This window comes from Heptranchias perlo, chromosome 23, assembly GCF_035084215.1.
Source record: "Heptranchias perlo isolate sHepPer1 chromosome 23, sHepPer1.hap1, whole genome shotgun sequence".
In the NCBI taxonomy this organism is placed as follows: Eukaryota; Metazoa; Chordata; class Chondrichthyes; order Hexanchiformes; family Hexanchidae; genus Heptranchias; species Heptranchias perlo.
Window position 1 is genome coordinate 17887897 of NC_090347.1, and position 18762 is coordinate 17906658.

The following is an 18762-nucleotide window of genomic DNA, read 5'->3' on the forward strand; positions in this document are numbered from 1 at the left end:
AAAGCTCCTTTCTAAATCTTGTGCTTTCCACATTTTTTTCCTTGAAAGTGCACTGTGAACTATTAGTACCAAATGTGTTTGCATATTCATAAATTTCTTGCCTGTCTTTTGAATGAATTAACCTGTTTCAAGGTACAACCTTTGTCGCAATAAAAAAAAATGACCCTGTTAATGTGTTTGATATAATCCCAGTAGGTGCGGGTGGGAGTTGGAATTGATATCCAGTAGTTACTGAAAATAACACAATTATACCCATCCCTATATTTGTGCCATCTTTTTTAAGATTCTTTCAATCATGCCTAACTCACCAGCTGAATCACTCACTGATGCAAGCTGTCCATTTTTCTTTGTACAGATGTATTTGCCATTGTTAGCCTTGAGTGCTATTTTTCGTCCACGCCACTCTATTTCGAACATACAGTTGGCCTCTCTGGATTCAAAAGAGAAAGAATCTGTTAAAAAAAACTTACCATGCTCCCAGCAACAATCTCTCACCAGATCGTGTCCAGGCAGTTGTCTTATACCTCGACACTACACACATCATAAATCCAACACAAAGGAAGTAGAATAACGTGATCCTGGTGAGCTAGTGGGATGATAATGTATGATATGATAATCTGGTAGAAATAGTGACACCTTGTTGGTGGGATAATGGAAATGAAATGCCAAAATGAACAGTGGTCATGGCAATAACATAAACGCACCATAAAATCTGGTACATAAGTCACACTTTGGGGGTAATTTTGACTTTGGGTGATAATGTAAAACGGGCGATATCAGCCTGCTATGCATCTCTTCCAATCTTTATTTCCATTGATTTATGATTTTCATTTCCATGGGACATCCTGAGGTCATGAAGTGTGCTTTATAAATGCAAGTCTTTCTTTTATTGTTTGGTCCGCATTCCTCCACTTTTATAACATTATCTGCTTACCTTTCCCTCCTCCCCTCCCCTGCCCCCGCCACTGCTGAAACTCTAATCAAAGTCTTCATCATCTTCAGGATTGATTTCTCCAACTCCCTCCTTGCCAGCCTCCCTGCCCCCACCCTTCACAAACTCAAAGTGAAACCAGAATTACACGGCCATGTCCTCTCCTGCGCAGAATCCTGCACATTATCAGCCCGTTCCTTGCCAAGCTCCACTGGCTGCCTGTACTCTAGTAAATCCACTGCAAGATCCTCATCCGCACCCCACTGTATCAGAATTAGGTTTCTCCAGCCATACAACCCTGCTTTGAGTCTGCTCCTCTGACTCCAGATTATTGCTTTACCCCCCTCCCCCCTTTATCTGCTCCACCTTTGGAGGTTGATCATTTAATCACTACACTCCTGCCCTCTAATTATCTCCCTCGACCACTTTGCCTTCTTCCCTGCCTTGAAACGCCTAATAATCCATCTCTTTGACTGTATGGCAGATCAATATAAGCTGTTGTAACAGTGTCTTTGTGCAGATAGCTACTGGGTTGGCTTTGAGAGTCAGTTTTTGGGTTGATGGGTAAATGGCTGGTATCAACGTAGGGACAGATACCGTCAACTGGCTTTGTTAACTAAGTTGGCAGTAAAATGGCGACCAGTCTAGCTTTATAAAGATATCTACTATGGAAAATCTATGTTTTGAATGGTTAGCTAACTTACATTTCAGTAGCTGTGGATTGTATCCCTCCATGAGCCACCAATGTCCAGAAGTTGCCCATGTGTGTACGTAAGATGCATTTCTTAGTCTCTTTGTCAATTTCCATTTGATACGTTTCCTGGTGTGTCTCTTCATCCTGATTGGCTGAGATATTCATACCTGACAAAAAAATTGGATTAAAATAACAATCTGGTCAGAAATTTACAACAATTTACTGATGAAAAAATGTCTCATCTTCCCCTGGGCATCCACTTGTTCACAGTGTTGTGTGATCATAACTAACAAAGGCGATTAGCATGGATGCATTTAATGGGAAGCTGGATAATCACATAAGGGAGAAAGGAGTAGAAGGATATGTTGATAGGGTGGAATGAAATAAGGTAAGAGGAGGCTCGAGTGGAGCATAAACACCAGCATAGACCTGCTGGGCTGAATGGCCTGTTCCTGTGCTGTAAAATTCTCTGTAAATCTATGTAAAAGATTCAATAATTGATTCTTCAAATATTTTTATTTAAAAAAAATCATACTCATCCTCTCTCGAGTATGAATATCAGTCACAGGTTTGAAAATACAAACCCTAGCCAATGAAGTAAAAATATATACGTTCTCTCCTTTTGTATAAGCCCCACCCTCTGAGGCTGACAGACCTCTTCAAACAGCCAGGTGGAAGGGACAGTCTGGAGCACAGATTTCCCATTAATGACTATCAGTGTTACTCAGTGATTGTTCATTAGTAGGAAATATATTCCTGAAGAGACTGGTTCTGACTGTTTTCCTTCCCATCAGATTAGCAGGAGTTCCAAGGCATTATTACAACCAAGGGAACAAGACCTAAAAAAATTATGACCCCTATTTGAGTCTTGGTATTGGGACATAGTGTGAGACTACCCCCCACACACAAAGGTTTTGAACAGTTGTTGTTATCTGCTGTTTTAAAACTATATTTGAGCTGACGTTTGCTGATTCTTTTTAGAATGGAGGGTATTTGTTAGGAGTTCAACACGCTGAGTGTAGTTTCATTTTTCTGAAATAGGCACAAAAGATTTTTAAATAATACTAATTGATTTCCCGTGGCAGAGCACACTGGGGGTCAGGACCAGGTGTAGTCTTCAGGTGAAGTTTGGGTTGGAGGATGGAGATAACTGGACCAGGGCGCACAGACATAATTTAGTCCCCGCCTTGAAATTATGCATTCTGTCATTTTTATTTGATACTTTTTGATTTGATATTATGTACAGTTAAACAGCAAAACTTTGGAAAGCAGAGAAGCAGAGTTCGTTGGAACATAGGAGTTTTTCTGCAGTACGAGCTCAGGAGCTGGGAAACACAAAGCTGGGAGGGTGTAATGAGAGCCTGACAAGTTCACTTGGGCACTTACCATTATAAATGTAGACATAGGGAGTTATAATGGGAAAAAGCTGACACAAAACAAAAACGTGTCAACAGGAAGTAAGGTTTTGTAGACAGGAAGCATGTGTAGCTGTAAGATTTTTAATATAATTTTATTGAATTGTTTTCTTTAATGTTTAGTTTCTGTTATTTTATTGATATTTGTAGACGCCAGTAAAAGAATATTACAACTCATTGTAATGTAAACAAATGAAGATTACCCCATCATATGACAAAAAGACTATTACAGAATTTTAAACATTTTTTTAGTTTCACCCATTATATAGAACATCTAATAGAAATTATAAGAGTTTGCTGAAAAGTTTGTGTTAGCATATTTGTGGTTTAAAACCTTTTTAAAACACATCTATCCTTAAAAAGCCAACTCTGCTCTTCATTTCATTTGTACACAAGTTATCTCCAGTAAAGGTTTCTTCATTGAGTTCTGTGGTGAGTACACTCAAAAAATTCTTCTTCTGGGGCTCCGCTGGTTAAGGCAGTGTGTAGTCATGTCAAACAGATTAGGAAGCTCCCAGGAATAAAATCAGAAAATGCTGGAAATACACATCACGTCAGTCAGCATTTGTAATCAAAAAAGACAAGTTAATGTTTCGGGTGTAGGCTCTTCATCAGAACTGAAAGCTAAAAGATAAGTACGTGGTTAGGAAAAAAGTTGGACAAAAAAAGAGGGCGAGAGAAACAAGTTACTCTAATCGGAGAGATGGAGTTAGTGGGTTGAAAGATCTGCAAAGGGCTTAATAGAAAACTGTTAGATGATATTAAAGATCATCTCAGAACCTGAAAATAGTTAAAAGGGCGAAAAAACATGGGACAGACTCACACAAAAAAAAGGGTGAGAAAATAGTGGAAATTGGGGAAAGAGGAAAGAAAACCTGCAAATGCAGGAAGTCTACAATGAAAATAGAAGATGGCAAAACACATTGGGCCTGCTCATCCCGAAAAGAGCAGAAACATGCACTGTGGGTGCTGATCCCCTCCTCTGCCAGCATGGTGTTCATTTCCTGTTTTTTTTCTCATTTCCCCCATTTTCTTGTCATTATTTGTGTGTGAACATCTCCCATATCTTTTCACTCTATTACCTATTTACATGCTCTTTTGTTTTAATGCCATTCCATTACTTCACTGGGCATCTAGTATATCATCTAACAGTTTTCTATTAAGTGGCCTGCAGGTCATTCAAGCCATTAACTCCCTGTCTATTGTTGGAATAACTGTTGTTTTCCTTCCCTCCCTTTTTTCTCTCTTTTTCCAACATTACTAAAATGCATGTTATCTATTAGTCTTCAGTTCTGGCAAAAGGTGTAGACTCAAAATGTAAACTTGTCTTTCCTCACTACAGATGCTGACTGATTTGTATTTTTCTGTTGTTATTTCAGATTTCCAGTTTGCAGTTTTTTTTCCTTTTTATTTGTACTCAACCCCTGGTCTGTGCTGAGTTAGGTAAATTCAGTCGATTAGGGGCACCACCATTGGCTTCAGAACCCTTTCCTTAGGGAGGGAAATATCTGCCAGGGTTTCCCATTCCTAATTGCAGTGAGAGGGGGCAGACTATTTGGAATTGATGCTTTGTTTGGATTGATATTTTATTGAGCTGTTTTACTGGAAATATTTTCCAATAGAATATCTATGAGTATGGAAAACTGGCCATTGACTCAAAGCTAGAGTCAAGGGAGACATATTTCTACAGGATAGCCACATCTCTGTCTTCACGGACTTCTCCCTGGGAAGTTCCAGAAGTACAAAACCCTTGATGAAATATACCTGACTGTTTGAATACAAGATGATGTACCCAGGTTGAAAATCCTGACACAGCACACTTTACTCTTCAAAATATTTCAGAGGTAGCCAAGACAAAAGCATCTGAGGATAACACTCCCACATCCACAATAGCAAGAACAACAACCCCCATGATGGAACAACACAATTAAACCCTTCAGCTCTACCCCAAAAGACCTGAGAAAAGCCCAACACATCTTCAGCAAATGCACCACAACAATGCTAATGAAGCAGCAAAAATACAATTGATTGCCTCCCCCACAACACCCAAATAATTGGTCTTTAATCCAGAAGATTCCTCATATCCAGGGGATCACCTCCCTCTCCTGTGACCTTTACCAAGAAGGACAAGAGTAGCAATATCCCGAGAACATATTCACCTTCAAATTCTTCTTCAAGTCGCACACCATCCTGACTTGGACACACACCACTGTGCCTTTGACTCGCTCAGTCAAAATACTGGAATTCCCTTCCTAACAATATCGTGGGATCACCATCAGCACAAAGACTGTAGCGGTTCAAGGAAAAGGCCCACCACCACCTTCTCAGGGCAACTAGTGATGGGTCATAAATGGGGCTTATCAATGTCGCCCATATCCCAAGAACAAAATAAATAAAAAGCTTAGTCAATAAAAGATGAATACCTGCAACCTGACCAGACTGACTCCAAACACTCAGTGTTAAAAGGGGCAGAGAGGGACAGTAGCAGATGTGTTAGAGAGGATTTGTGGGGATGATAAATAATGTCTGAGAGATGAAGTCTTCTCAATATATAGAGGTACATATGTTCACTTTGTAATCAAGTATAAGACATCTTAGCAGAGAACATGCCTGGAGAGTAAGGACCACATTGTAAATCTCAGAATATTGAAAAATATATTATGTTGATCTGGTTACTATATCCCTTTACTCTCTCTCCGCTGACTTCTCTGCCTTCAACCTCACCCTTCACATGAAGCCCTCACCCTTAATCACAGCCACCCTTCAACTGCCATCTCACGTGGCCTCACCGCCAAGATCTTGGTTACTGACCAGGCTATCTCTGATCACTTCTTTGTCCCTCACTATCCACATGTCCCTGTCTACTTCCAACCCCACTACCCTCACACTATGCTTCTGGCCACCTCCCTGATGACCACATTTTCTAACTCCCCCTCCTGTGACCTCCACTTTCTATGAGATCCCAGTGACTGTTGATATGGTCAACATCAGTCAACAACCAAAGCTCTGTGCCAGGAATGTGCATTCGGAAAATTGACATTATTATTTTTTAAAATTTTGATGCTGAAATATCAGCACACTCCTCAAAGCCTAAATAATGAAATGATTTTGTTGTACCCTTTGTCACAAAACACTTATCTATTTTTACATGGCGGTTTATGTTACAGGGTCAAGAGCAGAGCAATTTGCTCCAACAATAGTAGAATGGAATACACTTTTGATTAGGTTTCAATCAGTGTATTGTGACTTCTTCAACCTGTTCAACGTAAATTTGGAAAAGTGTTAATCACAATTCATCTGCTGTGAAAGGTGTTCAGTTATAATTAGTAGCATTCCACTCATCAGTTCAACAAATTACTTTGAGCACTACATTGGGTCATGATATATAGGGAAAAATGATCAAATCTGATGGTTTTGGACAAACTGAGAGAGTTTGTTAATTACCAGCAACTGAGTGAAACTTTATGCAAAGAAATGAATATTTAAAACAGAAATACAGAGACCCTCCTGATCATCCAACAAGTTTAACCAATGAGTAGGTGAATCAGACAAACTAGGAATATGTGCTCCACTGAGTTAGCTGGGCTTGTGGTAGGGATCCTACAATTGGCCTTCACGCCTCCACATCAGTCTTGGCTCAGTGGTAGCACCCTCACCTCTACAACACCAACAACAACAACTTGCTTTTATACAGTGCCTTTAACGTAGTAAAACGTCTTAAAGCATTTCACAGGGTGTTAGAAGGTTGTAGGTACAAGTCCCACTCCAGAGACCTCAGAACATAATCTAGACTGACACTTCAGTACTGAGGGAGTGCTGCACTGTTGGTAGTGCTGTCTTTTGGATAAAGTATTAGGCCAAGGTCCTGTCTGGTGGATCTAAAACATCCCATGGCACTTTTTGAAGAAGAACAAGAGCATTTTCCTGGTCAACATTTACCCTTCAATCAACATCACTAAAGTATCTTATACCATCTGTGAGACCTTGCAGTGTGCAAATTGGCTGCCACATTTCCCTACATTACAACAGTGACTACATTTCAAAAATCCTTCATTGGCTGCGAAGTGCTTTGGGACATCATGAGGGTATCATATAGAATCATAGAAGTTACAACATGGAAACAGGCCCTTCGGCCCAACATGTCCATGTCGCCCAGTTTATACCACTAAGCTAGTCCCAATTGCCTGCACTTGGCCCATATCCCTCTATACCCATCTTACCCATTGTAACTGTCCAAATGCTTTTTAAAAGACAAAATTGTACCCGCCTCTACTACTGCCTCTGGCAGCTCGTTCCAGACACTCACCACCCTTTGAGTGAAAAAATTGCCCCTCTGGACCCTTTTGTATCTCTCCCCTCTCACCTTAAATCTATGTCCCCTCGTTATAGACTCCCCCACCTTTGGAAAATATTTTGACTATCTACCTTATCTATGCCCCTCATTATTTTATAGACTTCTATAAGATCACCCCTTAACCTCCTACTCTCCAGGGAAAAAAGTCCCAGTCTATCTAACCTCTCCCTATAAGTCAAACCATCAAGTCCCGGTAGCATCCTAGTAAATCTTTTCTGCACTCTTTCTAGTTTAATAATATCCTTTCTATAATAGGGTGACCAGAACTGTACACAGTATTCCAAGTGTGGCCTTACTAATGTCTTGTACAACTTCAACAAGACATCCCAACTCCTGTATTCAATGTTCTGACCAATGAAACCAAGCATGTCGAATGCCTTCTTCACCACCCTATGCACCTGTGACTCCACTTTCAAGGAGCTAAGAACCTGTACTCCTAGATCTCTTTGTTCTATAACTCTCCCCAACGCCCTACCATTAACGGAGTAGGTCCTGGCCCGATTTGATCTACCAAAATGCATCACCTCACATTTATCTAAATTAAACTCCATCTGCCATTCATCGGCCCACTGGCCCAATTTATCAAGATCCCGTTGCAATCCTAGATAACCTTCTTCACTGTCCACAATGCCACCAATCTTGGTGTCATCTGCAAACTTACTAACCATGCCTCCTAAATTCTCATCCAAATCATTAATATAAATAACAAATAACAACGGACCCAGCACCGATCCCTGAGGCACACCGCTGGACACAGGCCTCCAGTTTGAAAAACAACCCTCTACAACCACCCTCTGTCTTCTGTCGTCAAGCCAATTTTGTATCCAATTGTCTACCTCACCTTGGATCCCGTGAGATTTAACCTTATGTAACAACCTACCATGCGTAACCTTGTCAAAGGCTTTGCTGAAGTCCATGTAGACCACGTCTACTGCACAGCCCTCATCTATCTTCTTGGTTACCCCTTCAAAAAACTCAATCAAATTCGTGAGACATGATTTTCCTCTCACAAAACCATGCTGACTGTTCCTAATCAGTCCCTGCCTCTCCAAATGCCTGTAGATCCTGTCCCTCAGAATACCCTCTAACAACTTACCCACTACAGATGTCAGGCTCACTGGTCTGTAGTTCCCAGGCTTTTCCCTGCCGCCCTTCTTAAACAAAGGCACAACATTTGCTACCCTCCAATCTTCAGGCACCTCACCTGTAGTTGTCGATGATTCAAATATCTCTGCTAGGGGACCCGCAATTTCCTCCCTAACCTCCCATAACGTCCTGGGATACATTTCATCAGGTCCCGGAGATTTATCTACCTTGATGCGCGTTAAGACTTCCAGCACCTCCCTCTCTGTAATATGTACACTCCTCAAGACATCACTATTTATTTCCCCAAGTTCCCTAACATCCATGCCTTTCTCAACCGTAAATACCGATGTGAAATATTCATTCAGGATCTCACCCATCTCTTGTGGTTCCGCACATAGATGACCTTGTTGATCCTTAAGAGGCCCTACTCTCTCCCTAGTTACTCTTTTGCCCTTTATGTATTTGTAGAAGCTTGTACGAAAGACACACGATTCCCACGTTCGCTCTCTATCCAGCGAGCTGTGGGTGAGTGTGTGAGAGAGATAGAATATTGGATGAGAAGAGAAGATCGTAGCCCTTTTCCCTCCCTCTCGCGATCGAATGCCTTGCATGAAAAATTGCCACTTGAGTGAGATCCTAGAAGACAAGCCCTGCCTGTGGAGTTGTAACCCAGAAATGAGTCAACACCTTCAGGAAAGAAGGGGAAAAATTTTTGGGAAAAATAAAAATTAATTATTGAAACAAGAGAACTCTGGGCAGCCAGCATTCCAAGCCCACATTTCAGTCCAAGGTCTTATTCACACTTATATCCGCCTAATTCCGTTGGAAAAACTCTCTTTTTGCACCCTGCCTTGAATTACACTTCTTCCTAACCAATCCTAGAGCAACGCTTATTGCCAGTGGAGGTATCTAGAGCCTCCATTCACACCCCCTCGCTGTACCATCCCAGCTCAGTGTAACCTGCAAGGGAGAAAAAAATAAGATTTGTTGTATATTTAAGGAGGTTTATAGCAAAGAGAAACAAAGCTCAGTAAGTGGTTAAAATGGGAGTGCTGCATTCTGATTTAGTTTCTAATCTACATCAGTGTAGATTAAATGCAGTCAGAGTTTCAGTAATTTACTATTCAAAATCATTTAAAAATATCATTGTGCCTTGTGTCATTATTATATTTTTAGTAAAATGGGATTTAACAGCACAATAAAGTATTGTAGAAATGGCAGCCAGCACTATAAATAATTACTCATGTATTTCTGTGCTCTTTCCTTATGTGCAATTTGTCAGAAACGGAATCATGGAAAACAATTAAAGGAACCAGTGTGATAAACAGTGGTTCCGGGGGAAGATTAATTGTTGCTGCTCCAATCATTCCATCACATAAATCATGAAGCACAAGAAGTAAAACCACTGATTGAATTGAGCTGAGTCACATTTAGCTTTGAAAATATTTAGCAGCTTTCAGCTGGTCATTGAGATCAAGATAGGGATACTTTATGGTAGTAATTTTATGAGCTTGTGCTGCCACAGGGGAGGCCTTGCCCACTGATAGCCCAAATCCAAAATTTGAGCACGATTATCCGATTGATTATTCGCAGTGCTTGCCTGAATTTCCAATTTGTGCAGCCTGCAGTACAGACTTGTAAAATTGTCCCCTCTATGTGATAGTGATGCGCGTACAAAACTGCTAAAAAAGCAAATGATAGTTGTTGTTCTAAGTCATTTGCCTGAGATTTGATTATTTTCATCAGAGGATTTGTGCCCCCTTTAATGTTAACTCTTCCCACCCCACCCAGGTGCTGCAGTGATTGTCTTGCTGCAGCACCACTGCATTTCCCTTCTGTTCGGTGACGGGCTCCCTCTGCTGAGCGCAGATACTGCTGGGAGCCCACCCTGCATCTTTAATGAGGCCTGACCCAGGAAAGTGGGTCAAGGTCGGGGTCTGGGTGCTGTGAAAAGTTTTGCCCTGACCCCCTTCCAGTGGCGAAACTGGGCCGGAGGAAAATCCAACTCTAACTCTCATTTTGGGACCTGACCGAATTTTAATCAAACCCAATATTTTGGACTCTGTTAATTTGCTTAGTCGATTATTCCAAGCATTTATTACTCTTTAAGTTAAGTATTTTTTCTTGATATCTGCTTTAAATTTAGTGCTCAGTACTTTCCATTTAAATTCTCTGGTCTACATTTCTGGCTCATTTTGAAGTAATAACCTGGCTTTACCTTATCCACACAAGGTAGGTTTTGATAGATTCGGTAATATCTTTTCTTTCACCAGAGTTTTCTAACATTGAAGTAACATTGAGTTACATCAATGTTACATCGAAACTACAGCACAGAAACGGGCCATTCGGCCCAACTAGTCTATGAAGGCGTTTAAGCTCCACACGAGCCTCCTCCCTCCCTACTTCATCTAACCCTATCAGGATACCCTTCTATTCCTTTCTGCCTCGTGCTTATCTAGCTTCCCCTTAAATGCATCTATGCTATTTGCCTCAACTGCTCCTTGTGGTAGCGAGTTCCACATTGTTACCACTCTTTGGGTAAAGAAGTTTCTCCTGAATTCCCTATTGGATTTATTAACGACTATTTTATTTTTATGACCTCTAGTTTTGAACTCCCCCACAAGTGGAAACATTTTCTCTTCGTCTACCCTATCATTATCATAAAGATCTCTATCAGGTCATCCCTCAGGTGGTGTGAATAGTTTATGAGGTAACAGTTGTTAATCCTTGCATTAATACTATTAATAGGAAGTGGTCTCATTCTTCTACATATACGTGCGAATATTTGTAAGCCTTCAGACAGAATCTGATGTGCGGTGCAAAATTATAATCATCTTTGTCATGGGAATAGATTATCTACTTTCTTATATTAGGCACAGTGGAAATATTTGGCCTATAAATCAGCGTATCGTTGGAAAGCCTTTTGTACTGGAAATCTCCCTAATAATCGCAGGCTAGTTAATCTGAGGGCTTAATTCCCCATCTGCCACGTACCAGGAAAACCCACCGAACACTTATGATGAAAATAGAACTTAAACACTGCACAGCCAAAGCTGCAGAGAATGCAGGACACATTAACAGTGAGAATGGCTGGAGGAAAAACACAATTTGATAATCTACAATTTGATAATCTACAGGTGACCAGGTACAAGGTGCATGTCATGAAGTAATCATTTTTGAAGGAGTGGAGAGGGATACGCATGCTCATTGTGTGGAGGATTGAGAACAGTGGGATGCTAAGTTTGTCTAATGGATGAGAAAGACATCATAACTCACAAGTAACAACCAGCTTACTGTAAAACCCACTGGAAACTTGCCTGTTGCTTTGGATCAAGATGGAGAATATAATCTGTTACCCAAGATACACTGTTTCAGGGAGATATTGACTGAGCAATTAGGGCTGGACATAAAATATGACAGTGATTAGTTTGATCTGCTCCTCATCCCCAAGTGTACGTATCTTCTCCTCCCACCCTTAACTAAATCCTGGCTTTATACCTGCTGGGAGCCTGGCTAAGTGTTGACAGAACTCATCTTGTTTGTGGCTGAAAGATTTGCCTGTATTCAAACTCACAAATTCAGCAAATTGCAACCACAGCTCTGAGCCCCTTGGATAGCTGAAGTGAATGACCTTGACCATGGAACAACAGCTCTTTTTTTGTTTCAAGAATCATAACAGTTACTTTTGTAACTATTGAGGTTAAGGATAAGAACTGAACTAAATGAAAAGAAAAACACAGTGTTTCGCCCAAACTAACGCATTGGGAAGCTGGAGGAATGCACAGCTCTGGGTCGACTCAAAGCAATTTGGTCGGGAGACAAGTACAATCACCTGTGTTACGCAGCTACCAAGAGCTCCGGCTCCTCCTGGCTCCACAGAAAGGTTATTTAAAATTTTGCTTTAAAAAAACGTACCTTTTTGTTGCTGGCCGTTGCTAAATCCACAGCGGTCACTGACGAATCCTAAGCGGGGTAGGCCCAACATCTGCCCTGCTCATCACTGCCCAATTTCTGTGAGGGGACCTAAAACAGACGTTAGGCCACCTCATTTACATACGTAAGGGACCTAACGCATGTTTTAGGCAGCTGCCAATGGCACCTGAAAAATGGCCCAATTCAATTTTGGGTTGGACGTTTTTCAGGTGTCCTTGGGGTGTAGGACGTTGATCCCCAAAATTGGGCCTCATTGTGCTGGTTTTACCCCCTTGAAACAGGTGAAATGAAGTCCAACTTCTACCCCTGGATGTTGTCTGTATGAACTTCCAGAAGGCATTTGAGAAGGTTCCGCACAAGAGATTATTAGCAAAAATGAAACTCAAGGAATTGAACTTAACCTTGTGATATAGGTTGGTAATTGGTTTGGAGGTAGGAAACAGAGAGTAGGGATAAAAGGAACATACTCTGATTGGCGGAATATGACAAGTGGTGTGCCCTGGGATCCGTACTGTGGCCTCAGCTTTTTACCATATATATTAATGACTTTGATGAAGGAATAGAGAGTTGTTTATCCAAGTTTGCAGATGATACTAAGTGAGAAGGCATAGTAAGTTGTGTGGATGAGAACAGGGAGTTACAAAGGGACATGGACAGATTAAGTGAGTGGACAAAGCTATGGCAGACAGAGTTCAGTGTGAGGCCTCCACTTTGGATCTGAGAACGATAAATTGGAATACTTTCTCAATGGTGAGAGATTAGGAGCTAACGGATTTGGGTGTCCATGTGCACAGATCACGAAGAGCAGGTACAAAAAGTAATCAAAAAGGCCAAAGGAATGTTGGCCTTTGTCTCAAGCGGGTTGGAATACAAAAGTGAGGAAGTGATGCTTCAGTTGTACAAAGCCTTGGTTAGTCCCCATCTGAAGTATTGCATTCAGTTTTTGGGCACCGAACCACTGGAAAGATATATTGGCCTTGGAGGAGTTACAGTGCAGAATCACCAGAATGATACCACGGTTTAAAGGGTCACATTTTGAGGACAGGTTGCATAAACTTGGTTTGTATTCCCTTGAGTTTAGAAGGTTGAGGGGTGATCTAATCAAGGGGTTTAAAATGATAAATGATTTTGATGGGGTAAATACAGAGAAACTATTTCCTCTCGTGGGGGGATCCAGAACAAGGCAGCATAATCTCAAAATTAGAGCTAGACCATTTAGGAGTAAAATCAGGAAGCACTTTGTCATGCAAAAGGTAGTGGAAGTCTGAAATTCTCTCTCCCAAGAGACTGTGGATGGCGGGTCAATTGAAATTTTTAAGAATGAGATCGATAAAGGTGTTGTGAGGAAAGGGTATCAAAGGATATGGAGCAAAGCCTGATAAATGTGGTTGAGGTACAGATCAGCCATGATCTATATGAATGGCTGAACACATTCTCAGAGCTGCATGGCCTTCTCCTGTTCCTATGTTTCTATGAGATACACGGCCAATTCTCTCGGGGTATAAAAGAGCTTTGGGAATGTGAACAGTTTTCATCAAGTAGTTATACTGATAAATTATTCAATGTAAGGTGACCCCGGAGGATGTTGATGTGTATTTTATAAAGGACTGCTCTTGCTCAGAGGCACTTTCAGCCTAGTTTAGACCACTTTCTCAGAGTAAATGTTTCAGTATTCTTATAGGGAGTGATTTTGTCCCGTTAGCAGAAAAAGTGGTTTGTTTTTGTCATGTTTAACTGCATTCCTTATATAATTTTATAATGCTTAAAGGAAAAGTGCACCCTGCATTATAAACACATTAGGATAGAAATTACTCTGAGGGATGTTACCGTACAAACGTTTAATGGACTCAAACCAAATTTCTGTCTCTGGTATTTTAACAGGGATGTTAACAGGTTAAAATATTGGAGAGGGGAACCTCATATGAGCACATTAAGCACTTGTACAATGAACGTCATTGACTGTAATTTGTACTCCATTATCTTCTTTCTTCAATAAATAAAGGCAACGGAATTTTAAATTTATTTTTTGTTATCTGTAGAGATTTGGCAGAGTTATTACCATCCTGTGGGGAAGAAATGGTTGGCAGAGCCCTCCAACTGTCACACAGTAGCACGTGTGATTAGATTCTGGGTATTACTGTCTATTTAAAAACTGAGTGTTTCTCTGTGCATCGGATCAAGGCCCAGCCATTAGCCAGGAGCAGTGTGATGAATTATACCATTTGACATGAGTAGGTGGATACTGAAAAATCCAGCAGTGATTTCTAAAGAAGCAAAATGAATCCACTCTACAAAGTCCTAAAAAGCAATTTTTTTTAATCATCAGTTTTTGAGGTTTAATTGTCAGAGCCCTAAAAAATGATCAGACAGGATATAATATGGAAGATCAGCAACAAAAGGAGTGCCATTTGCTTGAAAAGCACTCGGTGACATTGGACTGCAGAATCCAAATGCTTAAAAGGCTGTGGGCCATCATGAAATGGTTCAGTGTTCATCATAACTTACTCAGCTTCAATGATCCAGTAGTGCACATTTTAGCAGAAACCGTGGGGTCAATTTTCAGATGGTCGAGCGGGTGCGTTCGTGGCTGGGGGGCTCCTAAAATTGGGGATTTCCGGAGGGGGTCCGGAGCCCGGCTCCAACCCACCCACTTCCGGGATCCCCAATGACGCGAATCGGTGCGCGCGCAGCCCCCGCATGCGGGAAAACTCTGCTATCCAAACACATTTACCTACTTTGTGGACCCCCTCACACTCACACCGTCAGGATTGTAGGGGGGTGGGGGGGGGGCGGGTTCCATTGCAGTATTCATCACTCCATTGGAGGACGACCAACATCACCAGCCTCCCCAGGCACGCCGTCTACCTCCGCCACTTTGAGCTACACAACACAGTGCTGCGCAACAGGCACCTGCACAAAGTAGTCGTGTAACTACACACACACCCACTGTAGGGTGACCCAATGGGTGGCATCAAGGGTGTTCGTGGAGACCCTCATGAAAGGGCATTATTGCACAAGCCAGTCAAGAGTGGCCAAGGCGTGGCAGTAGTGGTGACAATATAATATGTAATGTGAGTTGATCAGAAATCAAATATAAGTAAAAACCATGACAAACCCTCAAACTCCCTTGTGTATCCCCTTCATGCTCACGACATGTTTGCCTTATGCTTCCTACTACACATATGTGATGCATGCCCTGTGGCTGCAGCTCAGGTAGTGGCAGGTGGGGTGAGGCTGACTGTGAAAGAGATGCATCAGAGGGTGAATATGAGATAGAGCCATGAGATTGAATGAGGATTGGGTTATGTGGTAGTGGCGGGATGAGTACTGGCGAGGTGAGTAAGTGCAGGTAAGATGAGGATGAGCTTTGAGTGGGTGTGAGGAGTGATGTGATAGAGTAGTGTTGGCAGTGCAGAAGGAGATATGGGGTGGGGGCGGTGATGTGGCAGACGGAGTGTAGGGGAATGAGTAAGTTTACTCACTTCGGCTGACCTGGTTCGGTCATTGAAGCGCCTCCTGCACTGTATGCAGGTGCGTGATATGTTGGTGGTGCTGGTGACCTCCTCTGCCACCTTGAGCCAGGCCTTCATGGTGGCAGAGGCAGGCCACTTCCTCCCGTCCGCCGGGGAGAAGATCTCTGTCCTCCCCCTCCTCCTCACCCCATACAGTAGGACCTGGAGTGAGGCATCATTAAACCTGGGAGCAGCCTTCTCCCTGGGCTGCCCCATGCTGTAATTTTGGCTCCTTTCTGTTGCATCAGTCAGTGGAGGACTGCCCCTTTAAATAGGGCTCCTCCAGCCTATGATGCGGGTGCGCAGTCCGCCTGCTGCGCAGCTTTCCAGCGCGAAACCCGGAAGCCAAGGTAAGTGGCTTCAATTTACTTATGATTGTGTGGGGAACCCACCGATTTTACTGGGCAGGTTTGATCTTTCAAAGTCATGTGAATTTTCACATTTTTTTTGCATACATTGACAATAGCATTCTTGAATTTTATTTTCATAATTCTCAATACGTCCCATCGGTGGTATAAAGATGGCGATGGAAGGAGCATTCACGATGCGACCTGTAAGATTGTTAAACAGCCTGAGAATCCTTCCATTGCTTTACGCTATTCTCCAAGGGAACAGTGTGAAGATATGAAAACAAGAACCAAGAGGAACAACCCCAGTGTCATACCATCCCATGATTCTTCTAAAACAAAATGGCAAAAAGGTGCAATAGTCCATAAATATATACACACAAATCTACATCACACTCGCAAGGATAGAAGATAAGATTACAACACTGTAGCCCTAATTCTCTGATCCATCGCCCCTGACAATGCAACTCCTTGACTGGGAGTGCAGGATTGTGGAATCACAGCTAATATTTTTCCTTCAGTCCCCAAATGTCATTAGCCTTCCCAGCTAAACAGAGGGAGTATGAAAACAAGAGGCATCCTGGGGAAAGTTGGTATGGGGGAGTAAGAGATCTGCTGTGAATCACAGAAAGTATTCGATAAATCTTTTCCCACTTTTTGTACAAACATGCAGCGCAGCATCATAAATAGTTGGACTCACTGTTTAGACTTTTGTACTGTGTATTATACGTTTACATTTTTATATTTTGTACAGTTTAAAAGCATTACAATGACAGAACAGTTGCGACCCATGCTGTGAAAATCTTGCTGGATGTGTGAGGTCTTGGATGGTTTCAGTATTGGCACTCACTCAAGCTCAAAGTTACTGAACTTTAGGAAAAGTGGGAGGCATAAGGGAGGCGGAGAGCTTTCTGGAACACACTTTCCAAGAGGTGGTCTTCCCACTTATTTCATATTTCCTGTCATTTGCACCTCAGTAACATTGGGTACAAGAAATGCCAGTGCATCGCTATGAGTCACGGGGGGGGGGGGGGTTTAAATTTTAAAGGGCTGCTTTGCCTAATACAATCAATTGCACGAGGCAAAGAGGAAAACTTTTTAAAAAAATTATTATTTAACAGATGGCCACGATGTGCAACAAATTTTCCTCTGCCTCTCAAGCAAGCGCAAAAGGGCAGAGAGCTGCTCCATCCCGTCTTCCTCTCCTTAAAGCCCCAGTAACTGACACAGATAGGCATTAGGCAGAGAAAAATTGGCCCCAATATCATAGCACGAGAGTATAAGGATTTAAATGGAAAAGTAATCCAAACAGAATCCCTTTAGAGTGAGCTGAAGAACTGCAAAGGATTGGGTACATTACTGGGAAAATGTTATAGACCATCAAAAGGTCGAAAGGAAATCAAGGATGACATTTGTAGGACTATTAGAAAGGAGCGTATTAACTGTAGAGTCGTAATTACAGGAGATTTTAATTATACAAGATTGGCTTGGAGAAAATGTTTATGGTGAAAGGGGGAAGTTTTGTTACAGTGTTCAGAACTGTTTTCTCAGTCGGAGAGGTGGATTTTCATCTCACTACCAGCCCATTTATGCCTGTAAGCGGGGCAGTAGCGAGACAAAAATCGGGGGGGAAAATGGCCACTTAGCACTAGAGCGCTGCCCATTGCCATTTTCGGGCGGACCTCGATTTAAGCAGCCAGCACTCGGGCCAGAAGCAGGCAGAGGCCTAATTAGAATATTGAAATCGGGGTTAACTAATGTTGTCAGGACCCACAATGTAATTTTTGCATCAATCAGTGCTGCCACTGCTACTTCCTCAGATCATCACAGAACTTGGGAGGTATAGGTTGGGAGGCAGCCATTTACAGCACTAATTAAAGAAATCATTAACTGCAGTAAGGGAAAACTGGAAACTGGTCTGGCACTCATATTTTCTTCATTCTTTTAGGAGTTTTGAACCTTAAAGGTTCATCTCCTTGCTGCTTGACATGCTCATTAAGTTTCCCTAATGCTGAAATATGCTGCTCCATTTATACCCCGACCCACCCCTGATGTTTCCTGCCCTTCCCTTTAAGGTGCTGCTGTAGGCCTATGATCAGTCTGCCCACTTGATTTCTTGTCCTCCCAAATGTGTATATAGGCTGTTGTCTCCATGTTAAAATTGAAAGTAAAAGTCAGAAATAAAAGCTAACATTGGTTGACCTGAAATAAAAACAGAAAGTGCTGGAAATACACCACAGTTCGGTCAGGATCTGTTAAGAGAGAAGACATGTTAATATTTCGACTCTTTCTCAGTCTGTCTTTTCTCTTTACAGATGCTGGCTGACATAGGAACCTACTGTGTATTCCAGCATTTTCTGTTTTTATTTCAGATTTCCATTTTTTTTTATTTGTAATTATTTTGGTTGACCTTTTCAATAAAATAATATCATTGTCAAGATAATTGTGACACAATTTTAAGCAAAGAATCATTTCTTCATGCCCTAGTTA

At 41.8% G+C, this 18762-nt stretch overlaps 2 protein-coding genes across 2 annotated transcripts in view; one reads left to right on the plus strand and one right to left on the minus strand.

The window, feature by feature from the left end:
• Positions 1-18762, plus strand: part of faap100 (FA core complex associated protein 100) — a 185844-nt gene that overhangs the window by 160534 nt on the left and 6548 nt on the right. The gene's annotated exons all lie outside the window — the stretch shown is intronic.
• The window catches only part of fscn2b (fascin actin-bundling protein 2b, retinal), a 35308-nt gene that overhangs the window by 6362 nt on the left and 10184 nt on the right, over positions 1-18762 (minus strand). The window contains exons 2-3 of the mRNA XM_068004125.1: positions 1636-1792; positions 309-430 (exon numbers count right to left, since the gene is read on the minus strand). Coding sequence (XP_067860226.1) covers positions 309-430; positions 1636-1792 — 279 coding nt within the window. The remainder of the gene's footprint in view (positions 1-308; positions 431-1635; positions 1793-18762) is intronic.